Consider the following 25822-nt stretch of genomic DNA (forward strand, 5'->3'; position numbering starts at 1 on the left):
GTAATATCTGATCCCCACGGTAGTGACCACTTACCAATTGTAATTGCAATCACCACTGGTTCAAGACCATCGACACCAATCAATGTTCCCTATGACCTCACACGAAACATTGATTGGAAGAGTTACGCTGCTGAGATATCCAAAACTATCGATTCAACACAGGTACTTCCCCCGGAGGAAGAATATAAGTTTTTGTCCAACTCGATTCTCGATAGCGCGATTCAAACTCAGACGAAACGAGTACCCGACGTGAACACCCAAAAACGTTCTCCCAACCCGTGGTGGGACAAAGAGTGCTCAGACGTGTACGCGGAGAAAGCTGCCGCGTATAAAACCTTCCGGAACGACGGGTTAGTTGCTAGTTATCGAGTGTACGCGATATTAGAAAAGCGAATGAAAAATTTAATGAAAGCTAAGAAACGCAGTTACTGGCGCCGGTTTGTCGACGGGTTAACAAGAGAAACATCGATGAGCACTCTTTGGGGCACGGCCCGACGTATGCGAAACCGAAACAGTACTAACGAGAGCGTGGAATATTCAAACCGTTGGATATTAGATTTCGCCAAGAAGGTTTGTCCGGATTCCGCCCCGGCACAGAAAATCTACCGCGCCGCGTCGCCTTACAATACCGCGAACGAAACACCGTTTACGATGGTGGAGTTCTCACTTGCTCTCTTATCATGTAACAATAAAGCCCCGGGGCCAGATAGAATCAAATTCAACTTATTGAAGAATCTGCCAGACTCTGCCAAAAGACGCTTGTTGAATTTATTTAATAGGTTTCTTGAGGGTAACATTGTCCCACATGACTGGAGACAGGTGAGGGTCATCGCCATCCAAAAACCAGGAAAACCAGCCTCCGACCACAATTCGTATCGTCCGATTGCAATGCTGTCCTGTATCCGGAAGTTGTTCGAGAAAATGATCCTGTTTCGGCTCGACAATTGGGTCGAAACAAATGGCTTACTGTCAGATACACAATTTGGCTTCCGCAAAGGCAAAGGGACGAACGATTGCCTTGCGTTGCTCTCAACAGAAATTCAAATGGCATATGCTAACAAAGAGCAGATGGCATCAGTATTCTTGGATATTAAGGGGGCTTTCGATTCAGTTTCGATCAACATTCTTTATGAGAAGTTGCACCAGCATGGTCTTTCGCCAATTTTAAATAACTTTTTGCTAAACCTGTTGTCTGAAAAACAAATGCATTTCTCGCATGGCGATTTATCGACATCACGATTTAGCTACATGGGCCTTCCCCAGGGCTCATGTCTAAACCATCTCCTCTACAATTTTTACGTGAATGACATTGACGAATGTCTTGTCAATTCCTGCACGCTAAGGCAGCTTGCAGATGACGGTGTGGTCTCTATTACAGGTCCTAAAGCCGTCGACTTGCAAGGACCACTGCAAGATACCTTGGACAATTTGTCTGCATGGGCTCCCCAACTGGGTATCGAGTTCTCCACGGAGAAAACTGAGCTAGTCGTATTTTCTAGAAAGCGTGAACCAGCGCAACTACAGCTTCAATTAATGGATCAAACTATTGCTCAGGCTTCAACATTCAAATATCTCGGGGTATGGTTCGACTCTAAAGGTACCTGGGGATGTCACATTAGGTATCTGAAACAGAAGTGCCAACAAAGGATCAACTTTTTCCGTACAATAACTGGAACATGGTGGGGTGCCCATCCAGGAGACCTAATCAGGTTGTACCAAACAACGATATTATCAGTGTTGGAGTACGGATGTTTCTGCTTTCGCTCCGCTGCGAACATACACTTCATCAAACTGGAGCGAATCCAGTATCGTTGCTTGCGTATTGCCTTGGGTTGCATGCACTCGACCCATACGATGAGTCTCGAAGTGCTGGCGGGCGTTCTTCCGCTGAAAAATCGATTTTGGGACCTCTCATATCGATTGCTCATTCGATGCGATATTCTGAACCCATTGGTGATTGCAAATTGCGAAAGGCTTGTCGAGCTTAATTCTCAGACCCGATTCATGTCCTTGTACTTCGATTACATGGCACAGAACATCAATTCATCTACGTATAACGTCAACCGTGCTCATCTCTTAGATACTTCTGATCCAACTGTATTTTTCGATACATCCATAAAGGAAGAGATTTGTGGAATTCCGGATCATATTCGCCCACAAGTGGTCCCAAATATTTTCTATAACAAATACCATCAAGTCGACTGCGCCAAAATGTTCTACACTGACGGATCAATTCTCGACGGGTCCACAGGCTTCGGTATCTTCAACGAAAATCTTGCTGCCTCATTCAAACTCAATGATCCTGCTTCAATTTACGTCGCAGAATTAGCTGCCATTCAGTATACTCTCGGGATCATTGACACCCTGCCCTCAGACCATTACTTCATCGTTTCGGATAGTCTCAGCTCCATTGAGGCCATCCGTGCGGCGAAGCCTGGAAAGCACTCACCGTATTTCCTGGGGAAAATACGGGAATATCTGAGTGCTTTATCTGAAAAATCTTACCAGATTACCTTGGTTTGGGTCCCGTCACATTGTTCTATTGCGGGCAATGAGAAGGCGGACTCTTTAGCCAAGGTGGGCGTATTAGAAGGCGACACTTACGAAAGACCAATTTGCTTCAACGAATTTTTCAGTATCTCTCGTCAGAGGACGCTCGATAGTTGGCAAACCTCATGGAGCAATGGGCATCTGGGACGGTGGCTACATTCCATTATCCCGAAGGTATCAACGAATGCTTGGTTTAAGGGGTTGGATGTGAACCGGGACTTTATTCGTACGATGTCAAGGATCATGTCCAACCATTACTCGTTTGACGCGCATCTCCGTCGTATAGGGCTTGCTGAAAGTAATCATTGTGTTTGTGAGAACGGCTACCACGACATCGAACATGTTGTTTGGCTGTGCGCAGAGTACTGTGTTGCCAGGTCCCAACTAATAGATTCCCTTCGGGCCCGAGGTAGATCACCCTATGTGCCAGTCCGGGACGTCCTGGCAAGCCGTGACCACCCCTATATTTTTCTTATCTATATCTTTTTGAAAACCATTGATGTCCAAGTTTAATACATTTTCCCCTCTCTCATTCACAGTAGAATCTCACCAACCTATCCCTGTATCTACAATATGGCATTGCTTCACGAGTCTTCGGTGCATACCCTTCTTGATAACCGTCTACCCAGAACATCATGACATACCTCACATGCAGATGATATAGAGAACATCATGACAGTATCAGAGTGCCAATAATTATCCGAAATATCGACCCTCCCCTCGCCCCTGCGATTACAGGCTGGAAACTACAACACTACAACAAAGTGTGCATATCCGCCACAATGATCAATCAGCAAACGACGATGTCAATTACACAATATGTATCCCACTTCCTACCTTTTTCCTTTACTTACATAAGAGGGGAGCAAGCCGCCCCTAAATACGGCTTTCCCTTCCCCCACTAACATGTGACATGTAATATAAAAAAAAATGAATTATCGGCCTCGTTAAGCTACAGCATTTGGGCCTAAATAAATGTATTTTAAGATAAAAAAAAAAGAGTGGTTTGGTTTTCACTCCGGATTAATTTATTTTGGAACTTAGTAGAAGTCATTCAAAGTTAACACAAACATTCGGGTTACGAAAAGAAAAAACAGTAGGGGAAAGAGGGTAACAGTGGAACTATGAAAACGTATTGTTTTCATAGTTCCACTGTTACCCTCTTTCCCCTGGTCATTATATTTTACAGTGTGCGTATAGGGGAAATAAAGTGTCATTTGACAGTCAAAGAAAAATCAGGTAACTCCTCAAACTACAATGAGGTTTGTTTACAATTTCTGATTTTTTTTCTGTGGAGGGCATCTCAGTACGCTTGAAGGTCCCCATCACTATGTACGTGACTCTTTCTGTAAACACAGAATCCATCTTTCCTAGTTTTACATTGCTAGGATTTTTTCTTCAAAAACACGAATCCTCTGTCGCAAACAACAATTCGAACGCAATTTTTTCTTTTTCACGGAATCGCGTAAAAACGAACTGTAAAATAAGTAAACATTTCGAAACATGCCACTTCCGCGCAAACCAACATCACCATCTTGACGACGAATCGTTTCTCCTCATTATTGTGGTGTTAGTCTACCTGGAAGTGTTATTAGTTTCCTTGAATTGATAGTTGAATCTTTGTTTACGATAATAGAACGAACCTTTCGAAAATTTACTCTTGATTGCACGCGGATGCAACGTGACCTGTGCTGCCAGACTGATACTCCCTGATACTATTTATTTATTTATTTATAAGAGTAAGTAAATGGAGGTTTCAGTGTACCCTTATATGTTTTCGAAAATACCTCAGAGCTCTAGGACAAGGTTCGTGAAGAACATGTGTAGGTCATAAATACGAACTCATTCTAATGAAAACAGAACATCTAAGACCTAAGGTCCAATTTTATGAATGGACCAGTTCAGCAAATGTTCCGGATCTTCTGGATGGTCACTATGTGAACAATAGTCAATTTTTCACTCGGAACTACGAATTTATGCGTATGCAATGTGAACAAATGTTTTCGATAAAAACTTCAGAATTCTAGATTCATAAATTAGTCAGTTTAACGGTTGTTCCGGAACTTCCGAATAATTTTCACGTAGAATCCAGAGTAAGTATTTGAATCAGAGTATCACTATCATTTTAGATGGGATTTTATGTAAGTTTTCAAGAATATTACAAAACTTTGGGATCAGTTTCAATGATTGATCACTTTGTCGCTTGTTCAATAGTATATGAAATAATATTATACTGCCGGAATCGGCATCGGAATTGTAATCCGGAACATCCCAGATCGGTCGTATCATGTACAAATGTAATATATACATTCTCATTTTTGTTTTGTTTGCATTTATTATTAGTATTCTGTCAATAAACCGGTGATTTATGATGACGGTTCTGCATACATCTTTTTATGCCAAACATAACCCCATTCGGCACCGATTCCCACTGGCCAACCTGGTCAAAAACAGTTATATTCACCAGAAACTTAAAACTGAAACTTCAACAAACAATTTGGGTACAAGTTCATGTAGATGTGCCTTAAAACTAAGTTCGAAATCGGGGTCAATATGACCCGCTAACACCTTATTCGTAACAAAAAGTTAACACCTAGGGAAAGTTAAAGTATTCATTTGTATTGAAGTAAATAGAAGAGAGTGTGAAATTTCTAGGCTATGCTGGCGATTATATTATTTCCGATAGTACAAAAGCCGTGCATTCAATCGATTACAATGTAGTCTCTTTTCAATCATCCTTATAGCTCGCGAATTGTTTGTTTCGGAACTCTCGTTTCGGAGATATGGATTAATGAGTGCCATGTAAACCAATACCATGAAAAAAATGGTTCGAACTATAAGAATAAGTATTTAAATTCTTGGAAAAGCAAGTGGACATATTAAAAGTTTTGATACATGAAAATTTTGGAAATCAGTCTTAATTTATTGCAATTAAATATGTTTTAGTTACATTGATCATGGAAAAAGGTATCTTTGAAATTTCATTACAAATCAGTATCATTTGTTGTTACATAGTAATGTGTAGGGCAAAAATGTAGTCAGATCAAGTATCTTTCAATGCATAAACTCTGATTGTAATCCTTGCTAATTTACGTGTACAATACGGAGCACTCAATTGAAACGTGTACTGAATTATCGGTGCTTCTCCACTAATTGTGACTGCGTTGAAGCTTCAATTGAAGCGTTCTGAGCATATGGCAAATATGGGCAACTGGAACCTTCGCTAATAAGTTAGAAGCATCATTATACCCGCATTCCCCATCGCGAGCTCAGTGGTTTTTGGGTGACTTTTATCACGGATCTAATTTGTGGGTGTTTTTGGACTTTGATCCGCTTTTTTCATAAAAGTTCATACCAATACAATGGATATGCATTTTCAAATTATCGTCACAAAACAGGTATTTGCAAATGACATATTTGAACATATGCGTCATTCAAAATTCAATAAAGATACGCATGAATGCCTCTTTTCAAAATTTTCATTTTCAAACATCCAGATAACCGAAGTGAAGACATTTATCTGAGATACCCAAAGATTTTCTTAATAATAGTGTATGTGAACACTCAGCAAGCAAAGACGTGAGTCGTGACAGTTGCTGCAAACACGAAGAGAAAAAGAGAGAGAGAGAGAGAGAGAGAGAGAGAGAGAGAGAGAGAGAGAGAGAGAGAGATGGGGAGACGTGTCACGAATGGTAAATGAATTATAGTTCTGTGACATTATTTTTATACATTATATGATAGTTTGATTCCTCACATCCTTATTATCAATTGTAACCGGTCAGGGTAACAATCTAGCACTTGGTGGAAATATACCTATTTGTGAGTATACACTCCGTAGAGTGTATTTGTTGACATGTAAAATTATGCTCACCGCTGTTCTGTACCGTTCACTTTTTCATGTAAATTTTGTTCATTTTTGCGTATGTGTACGGTTTTGTTAGTGCAGCTAGGTTAGATAATTTTTGTTTTATGGTTGTGATTAAGTAGCATAGGGATTAGATAGCCCACCGCTCTCTTTTTGCTGGAACATGTGTGATGATAATGTAACGGATCGGCGGCGACAGCTATGCGGCTAGGCGATTGGTGTTTGTATTAGTCGAGTGCGAAAGGCGGCCATCGTTATAGGATTGAAAGTGACGAACCACGGTTAAAGACAGACGTCAATTATTTTATAATAGCTTGTAAGCGAAGTGCGCGTGTGTGGCGGAAGAGATTACCGTCGAAAGTGCCGGCGTGTGGTTTGGGCACTCATAGTGCTTCTGGTGCTGAATCGCCGTCGGGGGAAGCTAATCAACAAGGAGTTTTCGCTTCCCCGCCTAACAGCAAAGGATCCAGACGCACCAATCCGCCCTCGCTGGGAAGGATAAGCCGAACGAGCCTTGCTCTCCTAGCCAAGGAGGGCGAAACAGGGTAGACAGCCCCAAGTAACAATTAAAATGCCTCGGGGATTTATCATTGTTTTATCCTGGTTTTATGAAGGAATCCTTGAAACCGGTGATTTTATTATGGTTTTATGCAGCTGTCATTTCATTTGTTCCTAAATTTCACTATAAAACTATGTTATGACTTCCACGATAAAGCTTTAGGTTACAAGTTTATATAGTGGTTGTGAAACGGTTCTATATACTTTGTTAAAACTGGAATAAAACTAACATACAACAAGAAATTAAGTTATAAGACAGTTTTATCGGAGATTATTGCACGTATTCAGGTTTTGGAATGTCTATATTAAAACCGCTTTAAAATAATTACTCTTATGAAAGGCATGAGCTATACTAAGGAGTTATAAAATTGTCATCAGAAGCTCGAATCTTATTGTTTACTTGCATGTAATATAGTAACTGTAGTGCAACTAAGTTACTCCGAAAATTCCATTTGGAAATGGAATTCTTCCTCAATTACTTTTGACCCAAAGCAGAAGACGAACCAAGTCAGGATTATTTTGTCTTTGCAGGATAATAAGAATTTCTTAACAACCGCTGACAGGAGGATTGGTTTGTTTTTCTCGTTTTTCCAGGATGATTATCAAGATGGTAAATAAAGGTGAGAGCTTTTTTGTACGTGCTGTTGCAGTTGTCAATCACGAGAGGGTTGCAATGATTTGTTTTTTGGCTTTAAGCCCATCTGCGTTTTAGTACTATAAACAATAAGCTCATACAAATGCATTTCGGTCTAGGGTCAGATCACTCTAGAAATTGAATCCATTTTAAAAAACCTGTTTTAATCCACCTAGCGGTGCAATTGTGCCTTTCGCAAACATGAACACGAGAAATTTTGCGTTGTTTATATTCATTATAAGCTTACAAATGTATATATTACATTTTTTATTATACACGACATGACAACTATATACAAGAATAGAAATCATTATTCGAGTTCTAAAACTTTGTAAAAGAAAAAACAGCCACATTAATATAAAATTGAAAAACCTATTTTAATCCACCTAGCGGTGCAATTGTGCCTTTGTCAATCATGAATCACGAGAATGTGTGCGTTGTTTATATTCATTAAAAGCTTTTAAATGCATATATTACATTTTATTATTGTACATCACATGACAACTATTTACAGGAAAATAAATCATTATTCGAGATCTAAAATTTTGAAGAAGAAAAAACAGCCACGGTAATATTGAACTGAAAAAAGGTGCGAAATCGGCAAAGTCCCAAAAAGTCGATTTTTACAAAAAAAAATTTTTTCGGGATAACATAAAATCTCGACGTTTCATGCATTTTAAAGATGTTTGGCATCAAAAATACGAATTCGATTTCTGAAATTTCATGGGGTCCCCCCTTTGAAAAAAAAATTGAGCTCCGGCTTATATGGGAATTTCATATGTGACCGGACGATTTAGTCTATATTTCCGGCCCCATATAAGCGATCCGTACGAAATTTTATAAACATCTTTGGGGATATTATAGCTATCATTTGGGACTAAGTTTGTGAAAATCGGCCCAACCATTTCCGGGAAACTGATGTGAGTTCGTAAATTTCGAAAGATGGCCGCTTTTCCCGAGCACTTCCGGAACCGTCTATGGTGGTCAATGTAGTGAACGAAAGTTTGGTTGGCCGTCGGTGACCTAGAACAGCAAATTTAAGTTGTTTGAGAGACATTTTAGCGAAATTTTTACCTTTTTTGCTTTCATCGGAGTATCGGTTTGAATCACAATTTGCTATGTGATCGCACGCCACAACCTATAACTCCGGAACCGGAAGTCGGATCGGGATGAAATTAAATAGCCATTTACGGGGACGCAATACTTTTCATTTGAGGCCAAGTTTAGTCGAATCGGTCTAGCCATCTCCGAGAAACCGATGTGAATGTTATTCTGAATTTAGATACTTCCGCCGGGGCTTCCGGAACCGATGGTGGTGGCCAATGTGGCCAAATAGACTTTAAATGGATGTTAGTGACCTAATACTACAAATCGAAGCAGTTGTGGTCATATTTTCGAAAAAATTTCACCTCTATGCATTCATTGCAGAATTTATTAAAATCGACATTTTCTGCGTGTTCGTACTCATCACCCTGTAATTCCGGAACCGGAAGTCGGATCCATTAGAAATTCAATAGCAGTCTATGGAAACGTTGCACCTTTTATTTGAGACTAAGTTTGTCAAAATCGGTTCAGCCATCTCTGAGAAAAATGAGTGACATTTTTGGTAACATACACACACGCATACGCAGATACACACACATACATACATACATACACAGACATTTGCCGAACTCGACGAACTGAATCGAATGGTATATGTCACTCGGCCCTCCGGGCTTCCGTTAAAAAGTCGGAGCAATTGCAATACCTTTCTATTGAGAAAGGCAAAAATTTCACCTTTTTACATTCATCGCAGAATTCGTTAGAATCGAGATTTGCTGCGTGATCGTACGTATCACCCTGTAATTCAGGAACCAGAACTCGGATCCACACAAAATTCAACAGCAGCTGATGGACCTTCCATTTAAAATCAAGTTTGTCAAAATCGGTTCAGAAAATTCCGAGAAACCGATGTGGACAAATCAACAAATTTTGTTTTGTAACCATACTCTTCAACTCGTAATCCGGGACAAGATGTCGGTTGAAAATCAAATTCAATAGCAACCTATGGGAATAGTATACCTTTCATTTGAATCTTAGTTTGTAAAAATCGGTTCAGCCATCTCCAAAAAACCGATGTGGACATTTTGTTAACAAATCCGCACATACACACATACATACATACATACATACATACATACACACATACATACACACAGATATTTTGCGATCTCGATCTCGATTCTGCGAACTGAGTCGAATGTTATATGAGACTCGGCCCTCCGGGCCTCGGTTAGAAAATCGGTTTTTGGAGCAATTGCGTAACCTTTCTATATGAGAAAGGCAAAAGAATAGTATTTAATTAGCTTAATCAGCATGAGTTCAATGTTATCTTCATGTGATTATATTTTGAAATGTTGGTGGAATGGGTTTAAAAGTGGAGGGAATGGGGGGTTAGTAGAGTGGGAGTGGAGGATGCGTCAGAAAACCTTCATCTTATTTTGGTATACGGGGTGGATGAAGGAAATGCGGGCGTGAGGGTGGTCCAAGGCGACGGTAGTGATGAAGGAGGGAGATGTAAGGGAAAGGCGGGGGGCGGAGGGGCTCTGATGCAATACTCAGCTGCATATTTTGCCTTCCATTTGAGACTTGGTTTGAGAAAATCGGTTCAGTCATCACCGAAGAACCGATGTGACTTTATTTGTGGAATATGCCCGGAATTCCGGACTTCCGGAATCGTCGATAGTGGACAATATATTCAAAGAATGTTTGATTGGCAATCAGTGATCTAGATCTGCGATTAGAAGTAATTTGGTGACCATTTCAATAGTTTTTAGCCTCTGAGGAATTACGATTGTACCGATTTATATGGGAAATTCCAGTGTATCCTTACTAACACCTCTGTAACTCCGGAAGCAAGAGTCAGAACAGAATGAAATTCAGCAGCAATCAATGGTATTACTGTATCTTTCATTTGAAATCAAGTTTGTAAAAATCGGTAGAGAATTCGTTGGGGAATGGGTGTGATATAAGCTTAGGAACTTGGCGGGTTCCCCGGGGGCGTCATGAACTGTCATAGGTGGCCAATGTGGTCAAAGCTGCTTTGATTGATCATTAGTGATCCAGACCCGCAAACTAGAGTAATGTTACATCAATTTTAATATGTTTTACATCATTTGAACATCATGGTGGTACCAGTTTATATGGGAATTTGCTGTGTGACCGCACTCTTCAACCCGTAACTCCGGAACCGGAAGTCGGATCAATTCAATAGCAGCTTATAGGAGCGTTATACCTTTCATATGAAACTAAGTTTGCGAAAATCGGTTCAGCCATCTCTGAGAAAATTGTGTGAGTTTAAATGACACACACACATACACACACACTCACACACACACATACATACACACACACAGACATTTGCCGATCTCGACGAACTGAATCGAATGGTGTATGACACTCGACCCTCCGGGCCTCCGTTAAAAAGTCAATTTTTACAGTGATTGCATAGCCTTTCTTTATATGAGAAAGGCAAAAACGCATTTCATTTCCATTATTGCATCAACTTTCACTCTTTTGCCGAAACATTTGTTCAACAAGCGTCTTACGCTGATCTACTTCGTTCGAAACTTTGTTGGAGTAGAATTAGTTTGTGGCAGGGCTTTGACGTCTTACACGCAACGCAAAATGCATTTCAAATTCCTATTTCGATGGAAAGTAAATGTTTAATTTCTTTGATTTTTAAAAATGCATCTCAAGATCTGTCCCTAGATTTCGGAACATAATTTAAAGAAAATATCTGCGAATCTTTATCGAACGAGGACTATTGACAAATCTCGTGCTCGATTGGAATGACACTGACAGTAAATGGTGAACACACTATAGAGATGGCGAGTATTCAGTGTGTGTATTTTAATCTATTGCGCTACTCAAACTTGACAACCGCACCGTTACATAGTAAAAACCCCCACCTTCCATTTACCATCTTGGACAAAGTCACTGTCAAAATAATCAAAACCTGCAAGCTGTGATTTAGTCCAGCATAAAACTTGTCACTCTCAACATAGATGCAGAAGTGCCATGATAAACCCGCTTGCTATATGAATTGCTCAGTTATGACCGTTTTAGGAGGAATTGTCTTATGAAAGAATTATTCAAGTATACCAAGTTTTATTAAAAAAAATGTCGCCTTGAAGCAAAAATAGCAAATTGCGAAGTAAAATTTCTCAAATATACGCCTTCTTGTTCGTATGAAGGGTGGAATCAAACGTTTTGAGACATTTTTTTGAAAGAATCTGCACTTTTTAACAAAACATTTAACATTTTTTACTAAAACTTGGTTAAGTCGTTGGTTAAGTGTTGTTTCAATATTTGCAGAAAAATATTACCGAATGCTCTTTTTAGTAGAATTCATGGGGCGCATTTATTTTGCGTTGCTCTTTCATGATGTTTCACCATAAATCCTTAACGGCATGCCTTCAAACACACATGGGTGTGTTATGAACAATAATAAAATTCTTTTTATCACTATTCTGAAAAAATGTATACCTTACAATATGGCATTTTGTTCGATGATTGGCATCATGCGATGTTAAGGGATAAAACCACGATAAAATTTGATTGAATCTAATCAGTGTAAAAATTCAGTTTAAAGCTGTTCTAACATGGATAGCACACGAAGATTTATGGACTTCTACAGGAAGACTTTACAGTTTTATGATGGTTAAATAGCGCTCATATAGTGGTTTTCCACACTGCTAGGTCAGGAGAAGGTTTTATGCTGTTGGTTTAATATCACATCTAAAGAGTAGAACAGAACTGTAATAAAACTATTACTCCTATGATAGTTTGCATAACAAGTTCTACTGATTACAATAAAACTGGGCCAATTTGTCATAACATGGGTTTATAGCAGCCTCCAGGAAGTACATAAGACCATAAAGTTAGCATGGGAATTTTTAAATATTAGTTTTATTAAACGCTATAAAACTTCAATATAACCAAAATTGTTACTTGGGAGCGGCTCCCCCTGGGAAGAACACTGCGGTGTCTTCCGGGATTCTTTGCGGGGAGCAAAGAATCCGGTGAATCGTCACCACCGTCGCTAGGGAGGTTCCAACAAGAGCCCTGCTCACCACCCTGGCTAATTGACAAGGGCCGCTGCTGGAGCAGCCAACAGACCGACTAGGCCGTTGTTGTCCCGGCCGTTCGGAGAAACCCGCACGCCTGTCCGTAAGCAGTAACCATCAAGGGATCGACCCAGTGTAGTTTGCAGTTTGAAGGAGAGTTGGTGAAAATAAACGGTAAAGCTAAATTTTATTTGTTTGTTTACTTTTTGTTATGAAACGAAAATCCGAAATTCTGTAGAAGCACACAGGCCGCCCTGAAAAGAAGGGTCCGCCAGGGCAAACCCCTACTTACAAAATAATGAAACTGGTGATTTTTGCGGCATGAGCAGTAAAACCCAAATATAGCAAAAGAAGCCAAATTTTCACTAGAATTGTTCGATTCAAAAAATACAGATGCTCTCGGGGATGCCCCGTGTATAATATGGATATAACTTATATACGAAATCTATTATCTCACAACTGGTGATCTTGTGTATTCATATACCATCCAACATCTAACACGGCTAAACGCAACGCTTAATCCAAGGGGTAAACAAATCAACTTTGGAAAGTGAGCTTATACATTGCTTAGTTTTGCCCCTAAAACACCAGTAAAGCAATAAACTTTATGTAGCGGTCTCATTTTTAGTCATTGAAATTTGATAAGTGAGGAATGAAAATATAAAATGTTAACATCTCCGCCGTTCGAAGATTGATTTTGACAATCTATAGCTTGTTAGAAAGGTATTTATAAAATTTTCACAATTAAATGTGCGCTAAGAATTTTCCACGTTCAACAAAGTATATTTAATGAAAATTGATTGGAGAATAATAGAGATATATGCACGAGAAAATGATAAAATTTAATGTGAATGACAAAAGGCCCTATAACCCAAACTTCTCGTATTCGGACAAAGATCACAAAGATTCCGTTCAATTTCTGAATTTTTTTCACATTAGAAAAATTGCAAAATATGTATTATTTGCATAACAGAGCAGAAAAATTATTAAAAAATGGAGAATTTTGGGGCCAAAATTACCCAGTACCCCACTTTCCCGTATTCTTCTAGAAACGACTAAAAGAGGTATACATTGTAATTTTCTGATTTCTACTTCAGAAGTTATAGCATTTAATATATTTTTCCTCCATATTTTCAATTTCAAAAATTTCAAGCAAAGTGGGCGGGAGTCTAGAATTGTCCAAATGATATTAAATTTTGCATCTGAGCTTACTTTGTCATTTGTCACAATATGAGAGGGGGGGGGGGGGCTTAAGAATTCAAAAAAAAAATTTGCGATGCCCTAACAATGTACACTGATTTGGTTCAAGCACATTTCAAGCCTATTAGATGTATTATCAATATACTGCCCATGATTTGTCCCGTTTTCTATCTTTATGGGACTGATTGCGACCATGGGCAGTATAATCATATCCAAATATTAAAAAATAAAGCAAAAAAAAAATGAACAAAAAATAAGTGGAACCTAAGGAAACTTGCAGCGGTATGTTACGTTTGCGACGATACTTTGTTTCGGCAACTCGTCACAGTAAACGAAAAAGCTCTCTCGTACCAGATAGTTTCTGTAGTTCGATCTTTGATGGCCTCAAGAAAATAATCATTATACTGAATAATATGGGAGACAATTAATATAAAGTCAGCAATATTCGTATATTCGTGGAATGAATAATAAAATGCACCATTCTTTCTTCCATAACCTGTTCTTAAACCATATATTTTCTTCTTGGACGGTGTAATTGTCCATGTTCATGCATGTATTTAAAAACTAATTTAAGTTAATGTGCGGGGGACGGTCATAGCGTAGTTGGTAAATCGATTGCCTTGTATGCAGCTCACCTGGGGTCGATTCCCAATTCATGAATAAAATAGCAAGATAACGTGATGGGAAATCAGAAAAATCACGAGTAAGCTCCTGTAATCATGAACATCATGTGACTGGTGGGTGTGTATTCTGTAATTATGAACAAGAATCATAACAAAAACTAAACATGTCCAGGGGACAACAACAGTAACCCAACCAAACATTCGAATGTAACGCCATGTATATATTCGGGGCGTACAAGTTTTTTAAAAACACAAATAGTTTCATAAATGCGAGGTTCATTATTTCAGGAAATTTAGAACGATTTTCGTGGATTGTTCAGTTCACGAAATCGTGATCTTTCGTTCATGAATTTATGAACGGATTTTTTCCATGTACCCTTCGAAGCAATCTTAAATAGAAATAAATTACTAGCTCCTGGTGAGACTCTCTTTCTGACTGGGCTTCCTTTGACATCCAGAGATATTACTTAGCAGACCAAGGGGTGAGTCTAAACTATCATCATCTTGACATAAGTGTTAAAAAAAATCACATCAATATGTAGTATGCGTTGCCAACGGGTGAAATAAAAATTTCTGCATCACCGGCATGGCTACAAATTTTCAAAATAATTTGCTAAGACAACACCATTCCAAATTGTTATCCGCGTATTAAGCCGATAAAGAACGAGACAATTTAATTACATGTCTACTATCATAAATATACACATACCTATAATTCGCCATGCTCAAATGTTCCATGTCCCACCACTATGATAGCGTTGATCATAAAACCTACTTACGATCGAAAATGCAGTCGCTTAGATGCACCCGAGAAGTGAAATTTCTCCGCAAGGTTTTTTGTGTCGCACCTATGGCCTCATCGCGATCCGTTCGCTTCGCCTCGCCTCGTCGATCTCTAACGCAATTATCGATATTGTTGCATTCAAATTGCCATTTTCGATTACGTATTCGAACTGTTTTTTTTTATTTAGGTCCAAACACGACCACCATACCAATCGATACGGCCCGTAATTTATTCAATTTTTTCCACACTTTATTTACTTTTCTCTCCGTTTCTTTCTTTTTCTCTCGATCTGCAAAAACAAAAACAACCAACATCAGTCTGACGATCAAGGTGAAGTAGCGGCCACTAAAGCGCCACTTACCGGCATTCCACAGGTGGACTACGTGTGGGATCCCAACCTGCCACGAGAGCTGGGAGGGTAACTATTGCCATGCAATGTTTTGATGAAATGAAGTAAGATATCTATATTTTCTTATTCCGACAGGTTCAATTTGTCCACATATCCGTTTTTGGATTCGGTCCCAGTGGAAGAAGATATAGGATTCACCTGTGATCCAAAACTACACGACGGATTCTACGCGTCCATCAAATTTAACTGCCAGGTGTGTAGCTAATATCTCCTTGCATTTATAACATTTAGCAAATTCTCGTTTCAGCTGTATCATCACTGCATCCACGGAATTCGATACGACTTTCTGTGTGCCAACTATACAGCGTTCGATCAGAAGACCTTTATCTGCCATTTTGCTTCCGAAGTAGACTGTAAAAACTCACCGAAATATTGGTTTAGGTATGATTTCAGCTAATAGTTCAAGTCCGTAGAAAAATTTAATGTTACTTCATTTTTTAGAAATGAACCATTGTACAAAGCAACTACTACGACTACCCAGAAGCCTGCACCGACGACGCCAACAACACCTTCGCCAACCACTGCTCCCGCTAGGCAGAAACCATTGCGTAAGCCAGTTCGCAGAAGGCGTCCTCAAGTAGACTACTACTACGATGATGAGGAATACGATGAGGAGTATTATGAGGAGCGTCCTCGCCGTAGAAAGAATCGACCACGAAACCGGCGTCCGACATACGACGATGAATACGAAGATGACGAACGGTTTGATCGACGCCCTGCGGATAGGTATCGAGAACGCGATCGTGATCCTCCCGCGGAGGAGGACGATTACGAAGATCGTAGACCATACCGATCGAAGAATAGAAATCGTAACAACGATAGAAGAAATGAAGATGATGATCGTCGCTACGGATACGATGATCGCCGAAGGGATCGTGACCGGAGACCAATTGATGACGACAGACGTAGACCGGTCGATGATGATCATCGGCTACCTATAGAAGAGGAGAAACGTTCAACGCAAAGTGAAAGAAGGAGAAGACCGATTCCGGCCGATGATCGAAGAATTCCTGAGCGCAGACCAACCATAGATGAGCACCGACCATTGGGCGAAGATCGTAGGTCTTTTTCCGAGGATGATAGAAGAAAATTTCCTGAAGAAAGAACTGGTGGTAGACGTCCCTACAACGAAGATCGACGGTTCGAGTATGAAGATGAAGACTACAGCCCACGCAGACCAGAGAAAAAACAGAAACCATTAAATGATGTCGTAACTGTCAAACCATCCGGATCAACAATTTATGATCGACCACGCGCAGCTCCGAGAATTAATCGGCCAGTTCCTTTGAACGAGAAGAATAAGTATTCGTACGTGAATCCAGAGCCACCGAAGAAAAAACCCGATATAGTTGCAACACCTACCAGTGAACCTGATCCCGAGTATTACGATGAATACGAAGATGAACCTAAGAAACCGGAGCCAGTTGTGGACAAGAGAAAAACTATGGAACCCGGTAGCCGAGGCACGTACACCTATAAGGAAGATAAACGACAGAGTGCTTCCTCAGATGTAGTCTACTACGACGATGTGATTGTACCGAAGGAATCACTCACCCAGAAACCAATTCCTGGAAACGTAAAAAAACCGGATGGCATTGAGCGAGTCAACACTCGTGATAACTCCGAACTAACAAACAGATATAACGAGAAAATTCGGACTCCTCAGCGTGTCTCTAAGCCGGAAATCGTCGACGTACCTCCACAAAATACGAAACCAGAATATATAGACGACGAACCGGTTGAACGACCCAAATCTAGACTCCAATCCGTTTTCAACAACTTTAAGAACAAAAACCCACAAACACCCATTGAAAATAGGAAGCCTCCTCTCATTCAAAACAACCGAGACTTGGAATCAGCGAACAAAGCGCCAGAAGTCACAAGGCCCATCCTGCGTGCCACAAAGCGACCGTTCCTACCCAGCCGAGGAGGTAATCCCTACGCAGCTCGAGGACTTCAGCCTGTCGGAGTAGCAAAGCAAGCGGCAAATCAACAGCAGCGTCCCGCACCAGCTAACAATGACTTTGAACGGCCGGCACCGTTCCGCATTGACGTAGATAGTTCCCCACCGAGCACAATTCAGCTGGACACACGAACCAGCACAACCACGCGTCCAAGTGAAGAGCGCGTCAAAACTCTTGACCAGCTGTACGACGAAGAGTTCGACGTCACACTCAATGATGCCTTGAACCCAACGCTAAAACCACTTACTCGAAGTGCCCCGCATAACTTCTTTCGCAACCGATATCAGAGCGCCGATCCCGCGTTTGTCCCTTTCGAACCAAGCTTCGCACCGTCCGAGTTCCGAAGAGCGGCGGTACGACCTCCAGCGTCGATGATAGCGCATCACCATCAACACCATCCGACCGTGTACATTAGCCAAGTCCGGGGACATCCTCTGCAGCGGTACGAGTACGAATATTGAACGCGAGAACGGAAGCTGGATTGGGAGCAAACGTAAAAGGAAACTACTCTTTTAATTTATTGAATACCATGATCCTTTTTTTCATAAAAAGCAAAAATATTATTTATTACTCAAACCTCCTGTGTGCGGTCAGATGAGTCGTCGCCAATCCTGATTAGAGGAGCATCAGTACGAAACAAAAGTGTTCCACCGAGGAAAAAAATATTTCCGGTGGTGATATATAAGCGAGTAAAATTCTTTAAAAACAAATCTTATCTGTACATATGATTCTGCTGTATTCTTAAAGATAAATACTCAATAAAGGTGATATCGACATAATGCAATTTATTGCTGTAAAATAAAATGCTAAACCTTGAACGAAAAATCTACTAAGACGAGACGAAAAAAAAGTAAACTGCAATAATGATTTAGCTCGTAAATAAGCAATACTTGTGTAAACATCATGCAAAAGAACTACTAAGTGACAAATAAGAGATAAGAACAATTAGGTAACACGATTAGAACGATTTGAGAAAGTGTACTGCGTATGAGATAAAAATAAAGAAAATATAATTTTCGTAAGCTTCTACTTTCATTCTAATTCTACGTAAAGCTCAGAACACTCTTGCATTGCTTGCATAGGAATATGAACTCAGCTAGTATGTGTGTGCTTTTTTATGGTAAGGTTTAAAAAGTTTCAAAAGCCTAGCCTGTAGTGTATTGGCGCTGTGTAGGACTCACGACTCACGTTCGTGCCCAACCACTAAAAACACCCCTTACTCTTTTTACGCCGCTTTTTCGCCACGTAGCTACGTCACACCTCTTTCTTCTACTCTATCTCGGAACCTCACTTGATTCATCACAATGGCTCGACCTTTAAGCTTTGATTTAACTCTCGACTCTTCTCTTGCTTTTTGTCTCCATCTATTACGTTGCCGTTTAGCTCTCGTCCCCATTATCGGTTAAGGTCCTGATTCCTTGAACCATTTAGCTCCTGTTTCCGTGAGTCATTCAGCTCCCGGTCTTATCACGATCTACTTTGATAGTCCCCGATGATGAATTCATCCTATTCCGACCGATAGTTTCCTAACGGAGGAGTTGCTCCCGACACCGATACCCGCTACTTCCTTGAGCCATTTAGTTCCCTGCTTTATCGAGATCCACTCGGATATTCTCCAACTCCGACTGAGAGTTCCCCCCGCAACGGAGTTTCTCTCAGTATCAGTGTTTGTTTCTTGAGCCAATTAGCTCTCATTTTCGTCACGATTCTTTCGGGTAGTCCACGGCGTCGAATCTGCCCTACCGTGAATTCCCCGGTGGTAAATTGCTCCCGATACCGATTTTCATTTCCGTGAACCATTTAGAGTCCCGTTTCGTCCTGATCTACTCGGTCTAATTCCCGGCCGTGAAACTGGCCTACTCAACGGGCCAGCCAGTAGGTGCTGATGTCCATCCAGCGATTCTGGGTGGAGCGTAGCTTCCGGTGCACTGGCACCCTAACGACCCACTGCTAGCTTTTCGACGCAGTCTACTCGGTCTAATCCCCGGCGGTGGATTTAGCCTACTCACGAGCTACCCGGTAGGCGATTTCGGTGAAGCCTGACGTCCGGTTCACTGGGCGCCCCGATGATCCGAACCCGGTGCTACATCGTAACTACTCAACTGGTCCCCGCCGGCCTAGTCTATACCGATGGAGAGTTCCCCGGTGGCGGAATTTCTCCCGAAATCTGATTTGTGGTTCCACGACGGCGTTCTAGCCAATGGCGCTACTTTGGGACCATTTCGCCATTTCCTCTTCAGCTCGGAGAGCATACTCGTAGCCACTCTGTTGACAACGTCCCAGATATGCTCGTGGTGGCACATCTCATCAACGATTTTGTCCACTGTCACACCAAGCCTTTCGGACTTCTTCGAACCTAGGATATTCGAAAACCACGTGTTCCGGTGTCTCTTGCACGTTCACACATTCTGGGCAAAGGGGTGACGAAGCTTGTCCAAATCGATGCAGGTACTTCCGGATGCATCTATGCCCGGACAAAAACTGCGATCACCTCTCCATGCTTCCTATATACCCAAGCAGATACATTTTGGATGAGTCGGTGAGTCCACCTTCCTTTTTCCGTGTTGTCCTACTTTTAACCAACGTGTTTGCTCAGACCAGTCTCCTTACATTACGTGAATTTCTCCGGTGGTAGCATTGCAAGTCCTCAGCCAGAATGATGCAGATGGGAATTATCCCGGCATTTATGCATACCGCCTCCAAAGATATCGTTATGTGCGCATGCGCGACACGAACAACCATTAAGCGAAACGTGCTTATCAACTTCGTCCGGTTCCACTTTGAATTCAGCGCAGCAGCCCAGGCCGATACGCCATACTTCAGTATTGAGGATGAAACCCTCCCCCCCAGGCGACGTCTCGTACTGCCTCTTGCTCCTTCATTGTTCGGCATGATCCTTGCCAATGCGTTAGTTGTCCTCGCAAATGTATGTAGCGGTTTGTCCACTACTCGGGTTCTTATTTGCCCAGCAGACCCTTTTGTTAGGACGGCCTAGGTCCTTCGATCAGAATTTCGGAATCGCAGTCTTCAGTGCCACCTTTGGCATACCATCCGGTTGCGGTTGAGACGTGCTTCAGAAAAAGACCCTCCACGATATATGTATGTATATGGGTACAATATATGTATGTATATGTGTATGCATGTATTTTATATAGAGGTCAAGAACAAAAACCTACAAACAGACTCAGGGACTCAGGGAGTGAGGTCGGCAGAAGGTTGACCCAATAAAACCTCCGCCAAAGTACTCCTGAGTGATTTACTTGGACTACCTCTTCTCCTTGTGCCTAGGGACCTTTTGATGCGATTACTTCGGAGGAGAGTTGCGCTCATGCCTCTACAACTCGTAACTGTTCTGCGCACACCCTTTTTGTGCTAGTCGGTTACCGTACGTTCGCTGTACTCGCTTCGATGGAGAAAGTAACCTGATGGCAACTCGACGGCATATCACTGCGCCGCTTGGGCCAGCAATTCCATTCGCCGAGACCATACTACTCCAGCGTATTCGTTCTTGCAGCACGATGTTCGCTGTTTTCCTGGTTATCTCCTCATCCGCGGGCAAACTGGTAGGTCGCCGAGGACTTAGATGACACGGATGAAGAGTCTCTGCATTTCGTGTATTGCTGCTGGTAGCATTCCACATCCTTAGTCAGAGTGATGCAGATGGGAATCATCCCGGCAATGACGCATACCGCTTCCGACGGTATCGTTATGTATGCTCTCTTGACACGAACGAACATTAGGCAAAACGTATCTATGGAATTGAAGGTCCACCGGCACACGTAGCATTTTTTATGTTTGCTGACCAGCATTACCTCCGTTTTGTGGTGAACCAGTTGCAACTGTGCAGCACTACGGCGATGGCCACTCAGCTGGCGCTGTTGAACGCGTTCTTCACCTCGATCTACTGTTAAAATCTCTTTTCGGAATCCAAACTGCGATAACCCGTAGTTCCTTTCAGCGTAGTTTGCCAGCCTTTTGAGGATGACCCGTTCCAGCAGTTAACCAAGAGTTTGTAGCGGGCATATAGGCCGATAAGCTGCTAGATCTCTTGGTGGCTTCACTGCTTTTGGCAGCAACACCATCTTCTGGATCTTCCATCCACCTGGTAGTTAACCTTCGTTCAAGCATTTCTGAAGCACTGTCCTGAAGGTGTCTGGAAACGCCAGGATCCTGGTCTTCAGTGCCGAACAGGAGCTTTATTCGCTTTAAGCCCTTTTTCCACTGTAAGGTCGTTGGACACCAGAATGTCACCAATATTTCCACTGTCTGTATCGACGTATGGTGTAGGCGGCTATACGGTTGGGTCGTGCTTCAGTAATAGACCCTCCACGATAGTCTTGAATTAGCCAGCTCATCTATCTGCTCCCTTCGTTGGACCCTTGATCTTGGCCAACACGACACGGTAAGCACAGCTCCTTAAGCCGGTGGACGTGCTCACCACTATCTCACGTTTAAAACCGGTTTTGGCCGTCCGAAATATCACCTTACGCTCTTCCCTAACTGCCCCTGACGTTGCTATCTGAATGCGCTTTCTGGATTTTTTTGGATTTTCTGGAGACCTTTCGTTCGACCAATACGCCGAACGCCGGCAATTCCTCGGCTTCAATTACCTCCGCATTGTTACGTCAAGTGCTCTCTTCTGATAGTTTTTCGGCGTTCGGACGTAGAGCGGTGCTGTCTGCACAAGGTGCTTCGGCCCTTGATCTTGTGATGTGCGTTTATATAACCTCCTTCTTTTGCTTGCGAGCTATCCACAATTAACTCAGTCACACTTGATCCATTCATTTAGCTCCAAACTTTCCCATTGCTTTCCGTCATTGTCTCCATCGCTTACAATCCTCTGCGTAGGCGAGCTATTTAGCCACTTCACTCTGATATTCTCCAGCGTTAAATTATTGCATGCCATTTAGCTACTAATTTTCTGAGCCATCTAGCTCCGATTTCCATGAGTCATTTAGATCCCAGCTTTGTAACGGTTTACTCGGATGATTACCGGCGGTGAACTCACCTTACTACGACTGAGAGTCCCCTGAGGGGGCGGAATTTCTCCCAATACCGATATCCATTTGCTTGAGTGGTGAGATTTCTCTCAGCACCGATGTTCGTTTAGTGAGCCAATTAGACCCGACGATGGACCTAGCCTATACAACGGGCATACCGGCAGATGCCGAAGTCTGTCGCAAATTTTCACAACTAATTCATAAATATTCACAGAAGACAACATTTTCAAAAGTAGCTTCGAGAATTCTATTTAAAACATTAGACAGATTTTTGACGTACACACCAACCCGGAAGAAATACATGTTTCTTTCCAACACAGGTGAGCAGAATCGAGTCAAAAAAGTAGAGAAAATATTAACTCTTAAATGCGCTATGTTGTTTTAAAACAACAGCGAAAACCGTCTCTAAATTATCGCAGTAACGGATTTAAGCTGTGATAAAATTTTCACCAAATTCGAAAAAAAAAGTTTGCCTCTTTAAGTAATAATGAATCCAGCAAGGTCCATGAGGTGAATGCCACGGGTAATCGAAGGCTCGGTCTTCTCAATCCGATGAAAAATGACTGAAATTCTTGGATATAAGTAGAAAGCCTTACACAGAAGCCAACTCATGAATGTTGAAACCAAATCGCGGCGATTGGAGAAAACGTAAAATCCCCTGAGTCTATAGAAGCATCCACTTTATAGGAATCCTTTTTCTCTCGTTTTGCAATTTTCAGTGAAATGTATAGTTGTTTGCATTATATGACTTTAACTTCAAGCGCCGTTCGCTTCCTTATATACATATAAGATTAGCTTCAATTTGTTCTTACTGTTTAATTCAAGTTGTATCAAATAGACAAAGTAATCCAGATTTATGAATATTTACATTCACTAAGCTTATAGTATTACTGATCAGCGTCAGTGGCAACACCGCTGGCCGCACCGGTATCCACACGCAAACCGCGAATACTTATGTCGTACACGATCTCCTCGATCTTTTTGACATCATACTTCAGCGCGTCGAATCTCTTTCGCAGTCCATCGTTCTTCAAATTTAGCAAACGGAAGCCAGAGTTTAGATCGGCTACAAATTTCGAGATGGTCAACGGACGGTCATAGTCGCCGAGGGTCACCGAGTTAGTTGCATAGCGACTCTACAAATACTTAGACATTATACCGGGAGCGGTAAAAAATTCTAGATTGTACTTACCAACTCAGAGGCCATTTGGAGTACTCCTACCAAATAATCTTCAATGTCCAAATGGAAGCCATCCGTCTGTTTTGTTTTCACTGGAGTGACACAAGAAACTATAAGCACACACACTAAAAAAAAAGCAAACCTGCAACGTACTGCCTAATATTTCAGCTGCCGTATCCCGGCTTACAAGGAATCCTTTCTCCAAATAGATAGTCAATGCCACCAGGAATACCACACGCTGGGTAAGAAAATGCCAATGATCGTTGTACCGATAATATTGCCCTTCAGGGATCAGTTCGGCCAAACGTTGGTACCCCTTGCGGCATACTTCAAACTGTGCACGGGCACTGGTGCATCCTGCTGAAATCTCCGATAGACTACTGTGAATGATTTGTAGAGCGATGGCAGCTTCCTTCGCAGCCTGATCTATTTCGCGAACCACTTCACGAATTTGCTATGGTTATAGAAACAAACAATAATAGTATACATGTTACAACAGTAAGTTGTTATTCTGGCCGGTTAATTAAAAAAATGCTAAACCTAGAAGGCAAAAACATGATAGGACCGGGTTGGCAAACCCTATCCTAACAAAAAGAATAACCTATGCCGGCATCACACTTACCTCGCGAAGTTCTTGTTCCTTGTTTAGATAATCATTGAATCCATCAAAAATATCCTTAATTACGATGTTCTGCATGATGATTTCTACAAGTCGAACAGTTTTCACCAAGTAATCAATCAAAAAATTCAATTTATTCGAAGAGAAAACGCAAACGACGCGTAAACAAAACAAGCTTCTCGTGTTTGACTCGTGGTGTTTGACATCAAAACAGTTTTCACTCGAGCCGGGCGGGCGTCGGGCTTCAAGAACCAAGACTGAAAGGTGGCCAAATTTTTCACTGCGTGAATGCGGTTTTAAATTTTATTATTTATTGCGTACGAGAATCTGTTAGTTTGCACTGCAGTGGCTGTGATTTTTGTCACACTACCACACCGTGCTGGGGTACGCAACACAACAGCGCAATGAAAAAACCACAGCCACTTGTTCAAAAGCACCATTTAGCGAAACCGATAGTTTTTCCAGCAGCTATTTTGTATGATTTGACTTGTTTTGATCTGATAAATCGGCTGATATTCTTCTTTTAGAGTTTTGAAAAGGTTTAAATGGATAATCCGGTGGCAAAGCTGAACACAATTTTTCCTACCCATGCTACCCAGCGTTCAAAACTAACACATGCTCAAAAAAGGTAACTTGAACCTTAAATCAGAGACTAGTCTCTGCTTAAATGGATCTTATGCTACAGTCCATACACACAAAAAAAAATATTGGTAAAAGTGAGAGTGTTCCGCTCTTAGCAAAAAACAACCAACGCCAACTATTAGGTTGAAAGTAAAACTTTTAAATTAGTCAAGAATAATAATCAAACTAAAAGTTTTCCTTTTAAGCAAATGAAGAATAGTACTCAAAACAAAAGTTTTATTTTTAAACTAAGAGTATGCGTTGGTGGTTTTTTGCTAAGAGTGAAAAACTTTTATTTTTACCAATATTTTTTTTCTGTGTGTATGCTGGACAGACACTGCGACGCACTTGTAGTTTCGGATATTATGACGCATAAGAACTGCGTCATAATAAATATCCCAGCTCATATCGTTCTAAAAAGATGTACATCACAAAGTCTAGGACATCCCTAATAAACTTCGTATGATTCAAGAGCCTAACGACCTGTTCAGGTTATCATCCAAACAATATGTGGAATCGTTGCACTATATGGGTTAAAGTTCGTGTATAATTTATTTTTATTAGGGATTGTGAAACACATCAAGGGTGCGGAGTTTTCCAAAAATTGATTTTTTTCTTTGAATTTTTTGAAACGTATAAGTGTACCATATTGTGTTAAACAGGTTTTTCGATCCGCGCATCAAAAAAGTTTCTACAGGCTATTG

The 25822-nt window shown here is 41.2% G+C and overlaps 2 protein-coding genes across 2 annotated transcripts in view; one reads left to right on the forward strand and one right to left on the reverse strand.

The window, feature by feature from the left end:
• LOC131691016 (neurofilament heavy polypeptide-like) overlaps positions 1-18720 on the forward strand; it is a 277605-nt gene extending 258885 nt beyond the window's left edge. The window contains exons 5-8 of the mRNA XM_058977141.1: positions 15643-15743; positions 15810-15927; positions 15982-16115; positions 16176-18720. Coding sequence (XP_058833124.1) covers positions 15643-15743; positions 15810-15927; positions 15982-16115; positions 16176-18159 — 2337 coding nt within the window. The 3' untranslated portion in view covers positions 18160-18720. The remainder of the gene's footprint in view (positions 1-15642; positions 15744-15809; positions 15928-15981; positions 16116-16175) is intronic.
• A 4774-nt stretch (positions 18721-23494) lies between these two features.
• Positions 23495-24696, reverse strand: LOC131691022 (translin). The gene is made up of 4 exons (XM_058977157.1): positions 24501-24696; positions 24032-24332; positions 23891-23970; positions 23495-23834 (listed from the first exon to the last, which is right to left on the reverse strand). Exons 1-4 carry the CDS (start codon positions 24573-24575, stop codon positions 23586-23588), a joined length of 705 nt encoding a protein of 234 aa, XP_058833140.1. The 5' UTR covers positions 24576-24696; the 3' UTR covers positions 23495-23585.
• Between the last annotated feature and the right edge of the window lie 1126 nt (positions 24697-25822).

This window comes from Topomyia yanbarensis, chromosome 3, assembly GCF_030247195.1.
Source record: "Topomyia yanbarensis strain Yona2022 chromosome 3, ASM3024719v1, whole genome shotgun sequence".
Classification (NCBI taxonomy): domain Eukaryota; kingdom Metazoa; phylum Arthropoda; class Insecta; order Diptera; family Culicidae; genus Topomyia; species Topomyia yanbarensis.